Source organism: Geotrypetes seraphini, chromosome 1, assembly GCF_902459505.1.
Source record: "Geotrypetes seraphini chromosome 1, aGeoSer1.1, whole genome shotgun sequence".
Lineage (NCBI taxonomy): Eukaryota > Metazoa > Chordata > Amphibia > Gymnophiona > Dermophiidae > Geotrypetes > Geotrypetes seraphini.
Window position 1 is genome coordinate 247,716,217 of NC_047084.1, and position 18,875 is coordinate 247,735,091.

General features: G+C 43.9%; 1 protein-coding gene across 1 annotated transcript in view; it reads left to right on the forward strand.

Annotated features, from left to right (window-relative positions):
* FBXL5 (F-box and leucine rich repeat protein 5) overlaps positions 1-18,358 on the forward strand; it is a 157,696-nt gene extending 139,338 nt beyond the window's left edge. The window contains exon 11 of the mRNA XM_033948883.1: positions 17,675-18,358. Within this exon, the coding sequence (XP_033804774.1) occupies positions 17,675-17,751 (77 nt within the window). The 3' untranslated portion in view covers positions 17,752-18,358. The remainder of the gene's footprint in view (positions 1-17,674) is intronic.
* The last annotated feature ends 517 nt before the right edge of the window (positions 18,359-18,875 follow it).

Below are 18,875 nucleotides of genomic sequence, written 5' to 3' on the forward strand. Positions count from 1 at the left end.
ATCTGCCCCCGCATTCCATGACCATCACCACGGATGCCTCCTCTTATGCATGGGGAGCTCACCTGGGAGACCTACGCACCCAAGGTCTTTGGACCCCGCAGGAGCGTCGTCATCACATCAATTTCCTGGAACTACGAGCCATGTTCTATGCTCTCAAGGCCTTCCAGCACCTTCTTTGCCCTCAGGTTCTGCTCCTGTGCACGGACAACCAAGTTGCCATGTACTACATCAACAAACAGGGCGGCACCGGATCTCGCCTCCTTTGTCAGGAGGCTCTTCGCATTTGGACCTGGGCCACGGCCCGCAGTCTCTTCCTCAAGGCTGTCTACATCCAGGGCGAACAGAACTCCCTGGCCGACAATCTCAGCCGCATCCTTCAACCTCACGAGTGGACTTTGGATCCTCCCACGCTCCACTCCATCTTTGCTCGCTGGGGCACTCCGCAGGTGGACCTATTCACAGCTCCTCACAACCATCAGCTGCCCCAGTACTGCTCCAGACTCTTCTCTCCTCATCGTCTGGCCCCGGATGCATTCCTTCTCGACTGGACGGATCGGTTCCTCTATGCCTTTCCTCCTCTACCTCTGATGTTGCGGACTTTATCCAAACTCCGCAGGGACGGAGCCACCATGATCCTCATAGCTCCCCGGTGGCCTCGTCAACACTGGTTCTCCCTCCTGCTTCAACTCAGCTCCAGGGATCCCATTCCTCTACCTGTGTTTCCTACTCTACTTACACAGCAACATCAGTCTCTACTACATCCCAATCTGTCTTCCCTCCACCTGACAGCTTGGTTTCTCTCGGGCTGACCTCTTCAGGAAATCTGTCCCAGCCTGTCCGTCTCATTTTGAACGCCTCCAGGAAACCGGCCACCCTCCAATGTTACCATCAGAAGTGGACCAGGTTCTCCTCTTGGTGCCTCCGTCATCATCACAATCCCACCTCTTTAGCGGTGGAAACTGTTCTGGACTACTTGCTCTCCCTGTCCAACGCAGGCCTCAAGTCTACCTCTATCAGAGTCCATCTCAGTGCCATCACGGCGTTTCATGAGCCGGTCTTTGGAAAACCTCTCACGGCTCACCCTCTGGTTTCCCGATTCATGAGGGGCCTCTTCAACATCAAACCACCTCTGAAGCCTCCTCCGGTCGTCTGGGACCTGAATGTGGTTTTATCTGCCCTCATGAAACCTCCCTTTGAGCCACTTGCCACAACTTCGCTCAAATTTCTGACATGGAAGGTTCTTTTCCTCATTGCCATCACCTCTGCCAGGAGGGTTAGTGAGCTTCATGCACTGGTTGCCGACCCACCGTTCACTATTTTTCACCATGACAAGGTGGTTCTGCGCACCCATCCAAAATTCCTTCCAAAGGTGGTCTCAGCTTTTCACCTCAACCAGTCCATTGTGTTGCCTGTTTTCTTCCCGAAACCTCATTCACATCCCGGAGAACAGGCATTGCACAGTCTTGACTGCAAGCGTGTCCTGGCTTATTATCTTGATCGTACAAGGGCTCACCGCTTGTCCCCCCAGCTCTTCCTGACCTTCGACCCGAATCGTTTGGGTCGACCGGTCTCTAAACGGACGCTATCCAACTGGCTTGCAGCTTGCATCGCGTTCTGTTACGCTCGGGCCGGTCTGTCACTAGACGGTGCTGTCACGGCCCACAGGGTAAGAGCTATGGCCGCTTCTGTTGCTTTCCTCCGTTCCACACCCATTGAGGAAATCTGCAAGGCGGCCACCTGGTCCTCAGTTCACACATTCACTACTCACTACTGTCTGGATGCTTTCTCCAGACGGGATGGGCACTTCGGCCAATCTGTACTTCAGAATTTATTTTCCTAATGGCCAACCATCCCTCCTCCCTCTTTGTTAGCTTGGAGGTCACCCATGCGTAAAGAATATGCTGCCTGCTTGTCCTGGGATAAAGCACAGTTACTTACCGTAACAGGTGTTATCCAGGGACAGCAGGCAGATATTCTTACGTCCCACCCTCCTCCCCGGGTTGGCTTCTTAGCTGGCTTATACTAACTGGGGACCACGCTCTCCTCCGTCGGGCGGGAAGGCACTCGCGCATGCGCGGTGCGGCCAACTAGAACTTTCTAGTAAAAAGGTCCGTACCGTGGGCTCCGTCGGTGACGTCACCCATGCGTAAAGAATATCTGCCTGCTGTCCCTGGATAACACCTGTTACGGTAAGTAACTGTGCTTTCCCTGTAACAGCTATCATGGATCCTAGGCAGTGTCATTCAATATTAATAATCCTTTCATATCATACGTTTCACATTCGTATCACAGCTATCCCTGCTGTTCCAGGCAAGTTGGAATCGAGGTATAGAACTCTGTATTGCAAGGGCTTTGAGAACTCCCAACTATCTCATCAATCCCTGCTTGTGGAATCTTCATTGAAGAGGAATTATCCTTCCAGAGTCTATGCTACCATACCTCCTGGAAGAAAGGGCAGGACCATGGACAAGTTTGGCCGTCGTTTTTATCAAAATTCCATGATGGCCTCCAGGGTTTTAAATTACAATTTTATCTTTACTACTTATTTCAAGTATTTTATTGATATACTCCCTGGTTTCTCTAAAGACCTTGGTCAGCACAGGCTTTTAGAGTTTCAGCAAGTCATTGCCACCTTGGCACAACTTCGGTTGCATCTCCTTCAGTCATCTTATGATGCATTTGAACGTTCCTCGAGGGTCACTGAATTCTCGGTAGCGATACACCGTCTGGCCTGGCTTCGCACCATCGATATGGAACCCAGTCTTCAAGATCGTCTGGCTAATATTCCTTGTGAGGGCAATGACTTCTTTGAATCCATAGAGGCCACCACCAAGAAGTTGTCTGAGCATGAGAAATCTTTTGCTTCTATCGTCAGACCAAAGCCTAAGCCAGCTCCTGCAAAGCTTTCTCGACCTCTTCCATCCTATCAGAGGCGTTATCCTCCGAGTGCAGCTCCTTACACTCGAGCACCCCCCAAGAAACCACAACAGCAGAAGCAACAGAAACCTCAGCCTTCTGCTACACTTAAGGCTTCTCAGTCTTTTTGACTCTCATACAGAGCATAACCTCCATCATTCTGCCTCTGTCCTCTCCTCTTCCCATAGTAGGTCCTCTCCATCATTTTTACCATCGATGGGAGACCATTACATCCGACCTCTGGGTGCTGTCAATAATCAGGAAAGGATACTCTCTTTATTTCGCTCAGCTTCCACCAGAGCTTCCTCCAAGAGAGTATCCTTCCAATTCTTTCCAGACCTCCTTTCCTCAGGAAGCTCAAGCTCTGCTTCGTCTCCGTGCCATTGAGGAAATTCCCCTGGAACAGCAGAGCAGGGGATTTTACTCTCGTTACTTCCTAGTTCCGAAGAAGACGGGCGATCTGCGGCCCATTCTGGATCTCAGGGCCCTCAACAAATTTTTGGTAAATGAAAAATTTTGCATGTTGTCCCTTTATCCCCTTCTAGATCAGAACGATTGGTTATGTTCTCTAGACATCAAGGAGGCTTACACTCATATTCCCATTCATCTAGCCTCCTGTCAGTACCTCAGATTTCGGGTGGGGAATCTGCATTTTCAATACCCTTCGGCCTGACATCATCTTCCAGATTGTTCACCAAGTGCCTAGTGGCGGTAGCAGCAGCTTTAAGGAACCATGGTCTTTAGGTGTTCCCCTACCTGGACGACTGGCTCATCAAAGATTCAACATCTCAGGGGGTTATTGTAGTGACCCAACGGACTACATGGTTCCTACAAAGGTTGGGATTCGAAATCAACTTTCCCAAATCCCACCTTCAGCCCTATCAGAATCTACAGTTCATCGGAGCTATCCTGGACACTACTCAGCTCAGACCATTCCTTCCTCAGCAGCGTCTGGATGTCTTCTTCAGATGTGTCACAAAGTGTCTTCCCTTTCTTCACTCTCTATGAGACACATGATGGTACTACTCAGTCACATGGCATCGACCATTAACATGACTCCTTTTGCCAGACTTCACCTCAGAATTCCTCAGTGGACTCTAGCATCTCAGTGGACGCAGGCTTGCGAACCATTGTCTCGACATATTATAGTCACTCCTTTGTTGAGACAGTCTCTCCACTGGTGGATGCTCTCTTTCAATCTCTCCAGAGGTTTACTGTTTCAGATGCCCCCTCATCAGAAGGTTCTCATGACAGATTCTTCGACCTACGCTTGGAGGACTCACCTCGACAGTCTCCGTACTCAAGGCCATTGGTCCAGCACAGATCATCAGTGTCATATCAATCTGTTGGAACTCAGAACGATCTTCAATGCTCTCAAAGCTTTTCAACATCATCTTCACGACCTGGTAGGCCTCATTCGAATGGACAACTAAGTCGCCATGTACTATGTCAATAAACAGGGAGGAACAGGATCTTTCCCTCTTTGTCAAGAAGCTCTGAAGATTTGGGATTGGGCAATCCTTCACAACACCTTCCTGAAAGCTATCTACATTCAAGGAGAGAAAAGCTGGCGGACAAGTTGAGTCGTCTTCTGCAACCTCACGAATGGACACTCAATTCTTCGCCTCTTCATCACATTTTTTTCTCAGTGGGGAACTCCTCAGATAGATCTCTCTGCATCTCCCCACAACCACAAACTGCCTTAGTTCTGCTCAAGGATGTACTCTCCTCATCGCCTCAAGGCAGATGCTTTTCTGCTGGAATGGACGAATCTCTTCCTGTATGCATTTCCTCCATTCCCTCTCATTCTCAAGACTCTTTTCAAGCTCAAGAACGATCATGCCACCATGATTCTGATCGCTCCTCGGTGACCCAGGCAACCTTGGTACTCCCTTCTACTTCAACTCAGCAGCAGGGAGCCATACCTTCTACCAGTTTTTCCGTCTCTGCTTACACAGAGTCAGAGTTCTCTACTTCATCCCAACCTGCAGTCTCTACACTTGACAGCTTGGTACCTTTCAACATAACTCCTCTTCAGTTTTCTCAACCTTTTAGAGGCTTTCAGAAAGCCTGCCACTAGACGATGCTACCACCAAAAATGGACTAGATTTTCTATGTGGTGCATCTCTCATAAGAAGGAACCTCGAGATACCTCCATGTCTTCCATCTTGGATTATCTTTTGCATTTGTCTACCTCTGGCCTCAAGTCTACATCCATTTGAGTCCATCTCGGTGCAATTGCGCCTTTCCATCAGCCTATCGAAGGGAAACCCTTTTCTGCTCATCTGGTGGTTTCCAGATTTATGAAAGGACTTTTCAATGTCAAACCTCCTCTCAAACCGCCTCCAGTGGTTTGGGATCTCAATGTTCTTGCTCAATTGATGAAGCCTCCATTTGAACCAATGTCTACGGCTCATCTGAAATATCTCACTTGGAAAGTGGTGTTTCTCATTGCTCTCACATTTGCTTGAAGATTAAGTGAGCTGCAAGCTTTAGTTGCTGATCCACCTTTCACAGTTTTCCATCATGACAAGATGGTCCTCCATACTCATCCTAAATTCTTACCTAAAGTGGTTTCAGAATTTCATCTCAATCAATCCATTGTACTTCCAGTGTTTTTTCTAAGGCCTCATTCTCATCCCGAAGAATCAGCTCTTAATACTCTGGACTGTAAATGTTCTTTGACCTTCTATTAGACCGCACCAAACCAAAGAGATCTGCTCCTCAACTTTTTGTCTCCTTTGATACAAACAAGTTGGGACATCCAATTTCTAAGAGTACCATCTCCAACAGGATGGCTGCTTGTATCTCTTTCTGCTATGCCTAGGCTGGACTGCATCTACAGAGTTGAGTCACAGCCCACAAAGTCATGGTGGCTTCAGTAGCTTTCCTCAGATCCACTCCTATTGAGGAAATTTGTAAAGCTGCCACCTGGTCCTTGGTTCAAATTTTCACTTCTCATTATTGTCTGGATGCTTTCTCCAGATGGGATGGCCATTTTGGCCAGAAAGTATTACAAAATTTATTCTCTTAAGTTGCCAACTCTGCCACCATCTCATTATGGTTAGCGTAGAGGTCGCCCACATGTGAGAATAGGCTGCCTGCTTGTCCTGGGATAAAGCACAGTTACTTACCGTAACAGGTGTTATCCAGGGACAGCAGGCAACTATTCTCACAACCCACCCACCTCCCCTGGTTGACTTCTCTGCTAGCTATCTGAACTGAGGAGACGCGCCCTGTGCTGGGCGGGAAGGCACTCGCTCATGCGTGGTGCGGCAGACTCAAAACTTCTGAAGTTTTCTACAAGCAAGTCTGCTTGTGAGGCTGTCCGCATCCAGGCTCCGTGGATGATGTCAACCACATATGAGAATAGCTGCCTGCTGTCCTTGGATAACACCTGTTACGGTAAGTAACTGTGCTTTCTAAGTAAATTATTAGAATACTTGGATCCCTAGTAATTATGTATAGCTCCACCATGTTTGCAATGATTCTAAATAAATTATTAGAATACTTGGATCCCTACTAATTATGTATAGCTCCACCATGTTTGCAATGATTCTAAATAAATTATTAGAATACTTGGATCCCTACTAATTATGTATAGCTCCACCATGTTTGCAATGATTCTAAATAAATTATTAGAATACTTGGATCCCTACTAATTATGTATAGCTCCACCATGTTTGCAATGATTCTAAATAAATTATTAGAATACTTGGATCCTTACTGATTATGTGTGTTTTGTTTTGAAATTTGCCTAGAATTTGTAGATAGTGCAGAATATATTTTAAATAAAATTTTATGTTTAACCTTTTTAGCACATGATAAATACAGCCGTTCAATTTTACAATATAAGAATATTGAACTTCTTTCTATCCCATACCTCCACCCCAAATCTAGTGGCTCATATTCATAATTACAAAGACAGACTTGGTGCAATAGGAACATCAGTCTTGACCAATGAGTTTTAGCCCTCCTTGACTATGAAATGTGTAGAGATCGTCATTTACATATTCTTCTGTTCCGCCTCCCCTTACTCTGGGCTGTGTATAATCTCCTCTGTCTTTCTCTCTACATATGAAGTTGTAGGAACTTGTCTGTTCTGCTCAAGTAAATTGTGTATGTATTACTATAACCTGCCTAGGTGATAGGCAGGAGATAAATTTTAAAATAAATACTGTTTTTCCCTGAAAATAAGACACTGTCTTATATTAATTTTGGGCCCAATAAAAACACTAGGTCTTATTTTCGGGTAGGGCTTATTATTTTTTTTATGTACAATGATCATCTCTCCCTTCCTCTTCTCCACCCCAGTTCTTCCTATTTCCTTTCTCTCCCCCACCTGTGCAGCATCTTTCCTCCCCTCTTACCCATCCCCTTGTGCAGTATCTTTCTATCCCTCCCATCCCCCTGTGCAGCAGAGCCCTTGCAGCTTCTATCCTTCCCTTCCTCCCATCCCCCCCTGCAGCATCTTTCTATTATCCTTCATCGGATCTCCTACTCTCCACCTGATCTTTGTCAGGAAACAACTATGTATGCCTGCATGCTGCTCTTTTGAGCTTTCTGGGCTTCCTGTGTTGGGCTAGACTACCTATCATTCCACCAGGAAGGCATGAGACCCATTCCTCACCTCCCACCTCACTGCCCCCCCACCCCTTTCATCTCTCCCTCCCATCTTAATCCTGACCGCAAGGCCGAAATACCTGGTAACAGACGGCAGAGTCGGCAGCACAGGCTGCATCATGACCTTCTCATGCCCGGGCATTCCTCTGCCGCACCAGGTATTTCGGTCTCGTGCTCGGGGTTCGGATGGGAGGGAGAGATGGAAGGGTCAGTGGGGTGCAGGGCGGGGGGAAGTGCTGCTGCTGGCGATTAGGGCTTATTTTTGTGGGTAGGGTTTATATTAAAACGTACTCGAAAATCATACTAGGGCTTATTTTCTTTCTTCTATACCTGTTAAATCCTTTGTCACTCATTCTAGTCCCCACCTTTAGTCCCTATCTAATCTTACCCTTTCCAGTCTTCTATCATTCCCCCCCCTCTTAACCATTTTGCCCGAATACCCTCTGTCACCCCCTTCAAAATCAGTCCCTTCCTGCCTGTTACCTGTCCTTTTCTACCCCCTTCCATTTGTGACCCCTTTCTTCCTCCTCCTCCCTCCCTTCCCGGCAAGTCCTTCATATCATTTCATTTTCCCCATCTTTCTTCACACAATCTTTTAATTTCTATAAGTAACTTGCTGGTCACACGGATTATGTAGATTCAATTATATTTATTGAACCTTTCTGTTAAACTAAACTATCATTTCTTTCTTGGTGTTGCTGCTTGGATAAGAAAGCACCATCTTATTGATTTTTCTTTTGAACTTAAGATTTCATATATATATATATATATAGATATATATATCTTTTTAAAGATATGCAAATGTTATTTCCATGTTGAGCTCACACGTATTCCTCTCCTTCCCTACTAAAATACTTATTTCTTGGTTTGATGGAAAAATGTCATGCAACTCAAATACAGTACTTAATTTTTAGAAATGTAGTGGCAGATTTCACTTTGCCTTCTCAATATTATCAGATTCTGATTAGTCAGGGACTTGTATATAGCCAGATGGTACATTATAGTAGGTCGGTTTTTCAAGGTGCAGCTCCTTATAATGTTAAGTACCCTTGAATTCTTTATAGATGATACAAGTATTGATCTATACAAATTGCATCACGGAATCATGGATCGCCAAAGACGATCTATTTACACAAAATGAACTCCTCCCCCACGGTTATCAAGGCCTCTTCTCCCCCAGATCCAATCGAAAAGGAGGCGGACTGGCACTCCTCTATAAATCCTTCTTTGACGTCCAGCTCCTCGAGAAGGGCACTCACGCTTCTCTAGAATATATGCTTGCCTCAGTCAATGATGAACTCCGCACCCACCCATTGGGCATCCTGTTACTATACTGCCCACCTACCCCTTGGACCAACTCCTCAAATCTCGTCTTTGAGGCCATAACAAACGCCTTCCTTAAATTTCAAAGACTTCTGATCGTTGGTGATATCAGTCTCCACCTTGACGACACCAACAGCAAAGACACGATTGAATTCAACAACTTCCTTACCTCTAGGTTTCCCTTCACCCACCCCATCTCCAACCCACGAAAAAGGGCACACACTAGACTTCACCACTTTCCTCGATCTTACCGCCTTCAAAACTTAAACCGACGACACCCGCTGGGAACAAGTCCCTTAGTCTGATCACTTCCTAGGGGCTACCTGCCTCCCCATTTTCATGTCACACCTTGAATCCCCACCCCACTCCTCTCATTCCATAACCTTCCGCAAAAAAAACCTCGAGCAATCTATTCTGATCCAAATTCCTCAACCATCTCTCCTCCAACCCTAGGCCTACAGACTCCGAATCACAACTGGATCTCCCTCTCCGAATCCACCTACCACTCCCTTGCTCCAATATCCACTAAAACCATCTTCTACCCCTGAAAGGCCCCCTGGTATCTATCGGTTCACAGAGAACTGAAACAGAAATGTCGCGCTTTGGAGCGCAAATGGAAAAAATCTAAATCCCCCTCAGATAGACAGATCTGGAGGGTCAACATTAAACTTTACAATTCAACACCAGAAAAAGCCAGGAAGAACTTCTTCGGAGATCTCCAGATCCAACAATCATATCAGTGCGCTGTTTAACATCTGGCGCTCCTTAACTACAAAAAAAGACCCATCCTTGCTCTCCTCGTCTCTATCAGCCGATGCCCTAGCAAATTTCTTCAATGAAAAGGTTACCACCCTAAGATGCTCCTTCCCACCCACAGTCTCCTACAACTCCATTGCCTCTACTGACTTCAACAATACCCTACCTGCCTCCATCCCCATTCCAGCCGACAGATCCTGGACCGTCTTTGAGCTTGTTTCCAAATCGCAAGTCTCCAAACTCTGCCTCAAACTAAAAACTTGCAAATGCACCTTGGATCCTTTCCCTTCCTATCTATTCGAGAATATCTCTACACAGGCCATCGCTTCCCTCACCAAACTTATAAACTCTGCCCTAACATTGGGCCTTTTCTCCTCCGATATGTGACATATTGCATTGACCCCTCTACTGAAAAAGACCAACCTTGACCCCTCCATACCATCAAATTACAGTCCAATAGCAAATATTCCTCTCCTAACCAAGTTGTTAGAATCCATCATATCCACTCAACTCTCATCTTACCTAGAAAGATTCTCTATTCTCCCACCCCACCAATTTGGCTTCAGACCCAACTTCAGCACCGAATCCCTTTTGGCCTCACTAATCTCTAAGGTGCAACAACTCCATTCTCGCAACAAATTCACTGTTCTTCTACAATTCGACCTCTCCGCAGCTTTCGACATCGTCCATCACGATATCCTAATCTTCCAATTCTCCGAAATAGGCATAAGCTCTACAGTCCTAGATTGGTTCTCGAAATTCCTACGCTTCCGCTCCTACACCGTTAACATAAACGGTACCTCATCTCCCCCCTGGAAGCTGATATGTTGAGTCCCGCAAGGCTCACCCTTCTCTCCTATCCTGTTCAACATCTACATGTCCTCCCTGAAACTCCTTCATCTATCCCCCCTAGAAAATCTCTACACCTACGCTGATGACATCCTCATCCTCCTCGAGACTGATTCAAACCTCGCTGAGAACATATCCGCATGTATAACGAACCTCCAATCCTGGGCCCAATCTGTACAAATGAAACTAAATGAGTCCAAAACAAAATTGCTTTGGCTCGGCCCATCATTAGATCATTTACCCACCTCCATCCCACTAACTTCCGGCCCCACTCTTCAGCTTGAGTTTTCAAGCAAAGTCCTAGGCATCGTCATGGACTCCTCCCTCTCCTTCAATGATCACCTCAACTCCTTGGTAAAAAAATGCTTCTTTAGCCTTCATATGCTGAGGAAAGTGAGATCCTGCTTTCATCATACTCACTTCGCCGTCCTTGTTCAATCCACCATCCTCTCTAGACTGGATTACTGCAATTCCATGTATATAAGCCTAACTAAGAAAAACCTACATAGACTTCAGCTAATTCAGAATGCCGCGGCTAAGCTTATTTTCACAAAAGGCAAGTTCGATCACGTCTCCCCACTCCTCTCCAAGCTTCACTGGCTTCCAGTACACTCCAGAGTCCTCTTTAAATGTGCCTGCTTAGCCTTCAAGATCCTAAATGGCATCCTTCCTCTCGTTATCCCGCTCTTTTGGAATTCCTCAAACCCTCACTCCACCAGACCCTCCCAAAAACTGAATTTATCATTCCCCTCTATAAAAGGTATATCTCGCGCAGGAAAACTTGGACCATCCCTCCCCTTTAGAACCACAGAACTCTGGAACAACCTCTCATCCCCGCTCAGAAATTCAAGCTCCTTCCAATCCTTCCGCAAACACTTGAAAACTTGGCTCTTTTCAAAAATCTAATCACCTCCCACTCTCTGGTACCCTTGTCCCTCTCTATCTTCTTAGTTCCTCTCCTATAACCCTTCATTGTAGTTCCTTTCCTCCTAACTCTGTAAACCGTGCCGAGCTCTACGCTTGCAGAGATGGCACGGTATACAAACCTAAGAAATAAATAATAATAAAAAATAAAATTTATCCCCACAAATCAAAAGAATTACTCTGTTTTAGTCAATGTTCTTTATTGTAAAGTCGGAGGCTAGTGGTTACACCTAACAATCTAGGTGTAGCTACTGATGCCCCTTCTCCCAGTACTCACACTGCCCCCACCTTGTTCAAAGTCTTTCTGCTGGTCTGAGGAACCAGACTGGATGTATAATTAGAGGGGGACACTCCCCTTGCCTGAATCATGGATCACAAAAGACAACATATTCTTTCAAAACGAACTCTGTTCTCGCGGTTACCAAGGCCTCTTCTCCCCCAGAATTAACCGAAAAGGAGGTGGTCTGGCACTCCTTCACAAATCATTCTTCGATGTCCAGCTTCTAGAAAAGGGTAGCCATGCCTCCCTAGAATATATGCTAGCCTCTGTCAATGATGAGTTCCATCCTCACCCGCTGGGTATCCTGCTATTATATCGTCCACCATCCCCCTGGAACAAATCCTCTGAACTCGTCCTCGAGACCATTACAAATGCCTTCCTCAAATTTCAAAGATTACTAATCATTGGGGATATCAATCTTCACTTAAACGATACCACCAACAAGGATGCAATTGATTTCAATAACTTCCTCACTTCTTTAGGCTTCTCCCCCCCGGCTCTCTCCCCAACCCATGAAATGGGGCATACGCTAGACATCATCAGCTTCCTCGATCTCACTGACTATAAATCTTCGATCGACGACACTCGCTGGGAACATGTCCCTTGGTCCGACCCTTCCTAGGGGCTTTCTGCCTCCCAATTTCCATGTCACACCTTGAGCCCCCACCTCGTTCCTCCAATTCCACTACCTTCCAAAAAAAAATTGCTAGCGATTTGTTCTGGACCAAATTCCTCAACCTAATTTCCACCATTCCCAACCCTCCAAACCCTGAATCCAACTGGCACAATTGGATCACCCTCTCTGAGACCACCTACCACTCCCTTGCTCCACTATCCACCAAAACTGTCTCCTATTCCCGCAAGTCCCCCTGGTACCTTCCATATCACAGACAACTGAAGCAGAAATGTTGAATACTGGAACGCAAATGGAAAAAAATCTAAATTCCCCACAGACAGACAGTCCTGGAGGGCTAACATTAAGTTCTACAATACTGAATTAAAAAAATCAAGGAAGGGGGGCGTGTGCTGAACAAGGGGGGCGTGTGCTGAACAAGGGGGGCGTGTGCTGAACAAGATGGCTTCGAGTGCCTGGCGTTGAGCACTCACGGAGGCTCTGTGCTGCTGGTTTCTTACCTATGGTTAAGCGGAAATCTAAGCTCCGGGTTTTCCCGGAAGAATCTTCGGCGGCAGCTTCGGGCCCGATGGATGTTTTCCTCCAGCGTGGGGCTGGAACGAATCCGGAGTTTTCTTCAGCAGGGAGAGACGCGCAGGCTGAGGCGTCAGTTCTCTCCCTCGAAGCAACATCGTTGTCTCCGGAGGAGCGGAGTCCTCCGAGTCGCCCGGGGGCGTTAGACCATCAGATGGAGGTCGGAGCGTCCCAGGGTGTTCCCTTACCAGTGAAACCGAGATTGGGGACTGTCTCGGTGGACGGAGAAGGGAAGCCAAGAGGGACAACTGAGCACTTGGAGGAATTGGATCTGCAAATTCCTCAGGATTTTTTGAAACTGAATGTATCTCCAGCTGAGGTTTCAGGTAACCTTTTTGTAACAGAGGGTCAGGGGTCTGAACTAATTCCTATGCAGAGGCCCAAAGTTTTCACGATGGAAACATTATGGGAGGCAATATCTACTTTACAACTCTCTTTAGGATCTCAAATGCAGCAACTTACCACAAGATATACAACTGTCGTTTCTGAAAATATGGAACTGAAAAATAGATTATCAAGTGTGGAAACAAAAGTGGATGGGCATGAGACCAGGATAAAATCTGTGGAGTCCCAGGCCTCGGTGTGGGTCGGGGATAGTGGAAATCTTAACTTTAAAGTTGAAATGCTGGAAAACATGACCAGAAGATGTAACCTTCGGGTTATACATTTTCCTAAGCTTTCATCTATTTCTCCACAAGATATGTTTAAGAAATACCTGAAAGAGATTTTGAAAGTGCCCGAATCTTCTTATCCGCCCCTCACTAAAATATATTATTTGTCAACTAGGACTTCTGGTCAAGAACCAGGCCAGCAGAATTTGTCTGCTGATAGTTTGGACCTAACAAATTTCCTTGAGAGGTCGGATAATGAGCCACTGGCAACTGCGACGCTGCTAGTACAGTTTGCTATAGACTCTGACAGAGAATGGATGCTTAAGATGTTTTTTAAGTTTAAGGATATACACCATTTATGACAAAAACTGTGAGAATGTATCCTGATGTGTCAAGGCTGACCCAAAAGAGAAGAAAACAGTTTCTCATTTTGAGACCAAGGGTCATACAATTGGGTGCTACGTTCGTACTCAGATATCCCTGTAAATGTGTGATGGTCTATCAGGGGAATAGACATGTTTATTTTGAACCTCAGCAGTTGATAAAATTCATTTCTGCAAAAGAGTAAATTTGATAATCTTGAGAGAATTGTAGTCATAACCCGCTTAGTTTAATTAGGTTCTTTCTACTCTATACCATCTGTATTTTCTTAGTAATGTTTGATAGAAGCTCAGTGAAAGTAGCTTTCATCCCCATTATTGAGGTCTAATTTCTCCAAACCAGTATACTTAGAATTAGAAGGGAAAATTTTTCCTATTGTGCTGTACTATTGTTTTGTTCATTTTCTTTTTTGCTATTTTAATTTACCTTTTTGATTATTATGTTAACAATGGTTGAGAACTGGTATTGGAATATTTCTTTGAATTGACTGTTTATCAAGTCAAATTATAAAATAAAATAAAGAATTTATAAAAAAAATCAAGGAAGAACTACTACGGCAACAAAATCTCCAGATCCAACAACCAAAGTAATACATTGTTCAACATTTGGCGCTCCATATCCTCTAAACATGATTCCACCACACTCCCCTCCTCTCCATCTGCCGATGATCTAGCAAAATTTTTCAATGAGAAAGTCACTACCTTACGATGCTCTTTCCCACCAACACCCTCTTACAACTCTCTAGTGCTCGCCATCTCCAACCCTACTCTAACCGAGGCCAACCATATCCCAGCCGACAGATCCTGGACCGCCTTCGAGCTCGTTTCCGATTCCCAGGTCTCTAAACTCTGCCTCAAATTAAAATCCTGCAACTGTACCTTGGATCCTTTCCCCTCCTACTTATACGAGAATATTCCCGCACAAGCCATCTCATCTCTCACCAAACTTATAAATTCCGCCCTACTTTCAGGCCTATTTTCTGCAGAAATGGGACACATTGTCTTATCCCCTCTATTGAAAAAAGCTGACCTAAACCCCTCCACACCAGCCAGCTATCACCCAATAGCTAATATTCCTCTCCTGACCAAGATGCTGGAGTCCATCATAGCCACACAACTCTCATCCTATCTTGAGAGATTCTCCATTCTCCTACCCTACCAACATGGCTTCAGACCCAACTTCAGCACTGAATCCCTTTTGGCCTCATTAATTTCAAAGGTCCAACAACTTCATTCTTGCAACAAGTTCGCTGTCCTGCTTCAATTCGACCTTTCTGCAGCTTTCGACATTGTCCATCATGACATACTAATCCTCCAACTTTCTGAAATTGGCATAAACTCCACAGTCGATTGGTTCTCAAAATTCTTACGTTCCTGCTCCTACTTCATTAACATGAATGGCACCTCATCCTCCCCTTGGAAACCGATTTGCGGAGTTCCTCAGGGTTCACCTCTATCCCCGATTTTTTTCAATGTTTATATGTCCTCCCTGAAACTCCTCCAACTATCCCCCTTGGAGACACTTTACACCTATGCCCACGACATCCTTGTCCTCCTCGAGACCGACTCTAACCTCACCAACCTCTCTGATAACATCTCTTCTTGTATAACGAATCTCCAATCCTGGGCTCACACCGTTCAAATGAAACTAAATGAGACCAAAACAAAACTACTCTGGCTTGGCCCAAAATTAGATCAGCTACCCACCCTCATCCCACTATCCTCTGGCACCAAACTGCAGCTTGAGCACTCAAGCAAAGTTCTGGGAATCATCATTGACTCTACACTGTCTTTCAACGATCACCTCAATTCCTTGGTAAAAAAATGCTTTTTCAATCTTCACATGTTAAGGAAAGTAAGATCCTGCTTCCAACAACAACACTTCGCTGACCTCGTTCAATCCATTATTCTATCCAGACTGGATTACTGCAACTCCATCTACTTAAGCCTAACAAAGAAAAGTCTTCTCAGACTTCAGCTAATTCAGAACACCGCGGCTAAACTAATCTTCGCAAAAAACAAATTTGACCGCATCTCCCCGCTTCTGTCTAAGCTTCACTGGCTCCCAGTTATCCTCAGGGTTCACTATAAATGTGCCTGTCTAGCCTTCAAATCTCTACACTGCATCCTTCCCCCCCCTTTTCCCACTATCTTGGCTCTCCCCGAATCCTAACTCCACCAGATCCACCCAAAAATTCAAACTATCCTTCCCCTCTTTAAAAGGCATATCCCATACAGGAAAACTTGGGACATCCCTCCTCTTCAGGATCACCGAGCTGTGGAACAGCTTTACTGCCCCTCTTCGGAGTTCGACCTCCCTCCAATGCTTCCGAAAACATTTGAAAACTTGGCTTTTCTCTAAAATGTAACTACTCCCTCACTCTCCATTATACTAAGTCCCCTCTTTCTTTCTTTTTTTACTAAGCCCTTCTTCTTTCCATTGGAGTTCCTTTCTATATTAATTCCTGTAAACTGTGTCGAGCTCCACTTCTGTGGAGATGATGCGGTATACAAACTTAACGTTTAGTTTAGTTTAGTTTAGTTGGGTGTTACTTTGTCTAGTGATGGTCCTGGCTGTCATGCTGGAGTGTGTTGTTGGTGTTCCCTGCTTCAAAAGTGAAGATCGCCAGCATAATTGAATGGTTTGCCAATCACCTGATGGATTGGCTTCATCTTTAGCTCTTAATCAAGAGTATCTCTGCTGCCATTATGAAAATTGAGTGAAAAAGGAAACTTCCCCTATACTGCTAGCTCTCTCCCCCTTGAATTACAGTCTCTTGTAGTCATAAGTACATAAGTATTTCCATACTGGGATAGACCAAAGTCCATCAAGCCCAGTATGTTTCTGACAATGGTCAATTTTGGTCACAAGTACCTGGCAGATTCCAAAAGAATAAAATAGATTTTATGCTGCTTGTTCTAGAAAGAAGCAGTGGATTTTTCCAAGTCCATAATAATAATGGCTTATGGACATTAGGAAATTATCCAAACCTTTTTTAAACTCTGGTAAGCTAACTGCTTTAAGGACTGCTTCATATCCATTATTGATCTTAGAAATGCAGATGCTCCACTGCCTGGCAGTGTAACTTGGACGTAAAGTTGCTCAATGAAAAATAATTCTTAAGTAAATACAATTGTAATGCTTTGTTCTATATGATTGAGTAAAAAATAGTCACATTTGTTTGCATTTGGTGGGCTTTTTTTATTTTATTTTATTTTTTTTTTGCAACTTTCTACTATATTATATTGATGTGCATTTGTACAAAATCTCCAATATTTAACAAAAAATAAGCTATAGAAGATTTTAGAGGAAAAAATAGTATGATTGCATGCTAGCAAAAAGTGCTAGCTAAGCAGTTTAGATCTGATTTGCCTTATTTGGAATGGTGAAGGAAATTTTTTCACTGTTACAGAATTGGCTGTAAAAGCACCATGTTTTTAGCCTTTTCCTGGATTATTTATAGAGAGAATTGCTAGGTGGTCAAAAGATTGGACTGAATAAACTTTTGGTCTTGCAACCTTTGTAATTTAAGTTTAGATAATATATCAGTGAGATATCTGGGGTTATTTTTCTGTCATTTTATCTGAAGGTCAATTAACCCCAGCAGTGGCCATGGCTAGTCCAGGTCTCTGACGAGAGATTCCACATCTTAATTACGCCCTGTGTGAAATAAAAATTTCATACAGTTTTGTACAGAAAATATAAATTTTATCCACAGTAGAAAGCAAGCTACTGACTCTGTCATGATAGCCTAGAAATAAGATAAAGTACTTGTCTTCATTTCTGCTTTGTTTTCTTATGCAGGTCCTCATGCTGATACCGCCAGTGGATGCCAGAACTTGCAGTGTGGTTTTCGAGCCTGCTGCCGCTCTGGCGAGTGATCGCTGACTTCTGATCTTGCAGTCCTTTCAGCTGAGCAGGCTTCCTGTCATGCACTTTACTTACACTCTTTCTTGTGTTAAGCATTTTTGAAGTTGATTTTTGTTTGGAAAGACCCTGTCCTGTTAAGCAGCTGATATCTAAATCCAAGAATAAACTGTAATTTGGGTAAACCATTATTCTATAATATTTGTTCTACTTGGAAATTTTGTTTTTGGAACATTTTTATCTGATTTCATTTTAATTCCATTTGTTTTCCTATTATGGCACTTAAATATAATTTTGTTGAATTATTTTGTTTGAAATAAAAGGGACCTATTGATTTTTGTCCAGTAGAACAATATAAAGCTTTGCCACTAATTTCATAAGTACTTAAAATATAAGTGATCTTAGCTAACAAATGTGTGTTTTGTTTAGAGGTTTATTTTCAAAAGCCTGCCTTGTTGGCAGATTTACAGTGAGAGCGACGTTCACATAGCAATCATTTTATTTGTTAGTATGATTGAAGACTTAAATTAAAATATCTCCATTGAGTTTGATATGCCACCTTTGGAAAACATGTGTTTCAAGCATTGAAGTGTTATAATAAAACATTTACCATAGTCTTAATGAGATGTTAATTTTTTGAAGAGAATTTAACTATATGAAAATACAATTAAACACATAAACTTTCTTAGCTAGTTAAAAAAAACAAAAAACCCCCAACAACGATGATTTTTGGTTTTGGTTGAAATGCTAGAAGTTAAATTGCCATTGCTTAGAAACTAGGATGGCATTTGGTATAACTTGCTAATCCAGATAGAAAACTACCGTAATTGTGTTATGTTTCATAATTTTTCAGCTCACACATGGGTTGTGATTTAATTAAATGCACTTCATTATAAAGATACTGTTGTAGCTTGTTGCTTTACAAGCCAATATAGAAAGTTTTATAAATGTTATGAAGATAGTGCTTTTATAATTTTCTGAAACCCTTTCCTGACACCATACTGTGGTCATTCAGGATCTGTATGCAGTACATTTGAAGAAAAAAATAACGATATGCAACTTTTAATTTAGCTTGAATAAGTCAATACATATCTGGAAAGAGTTATAATTTTTGGTTCATATAAATGATAACTTTCTT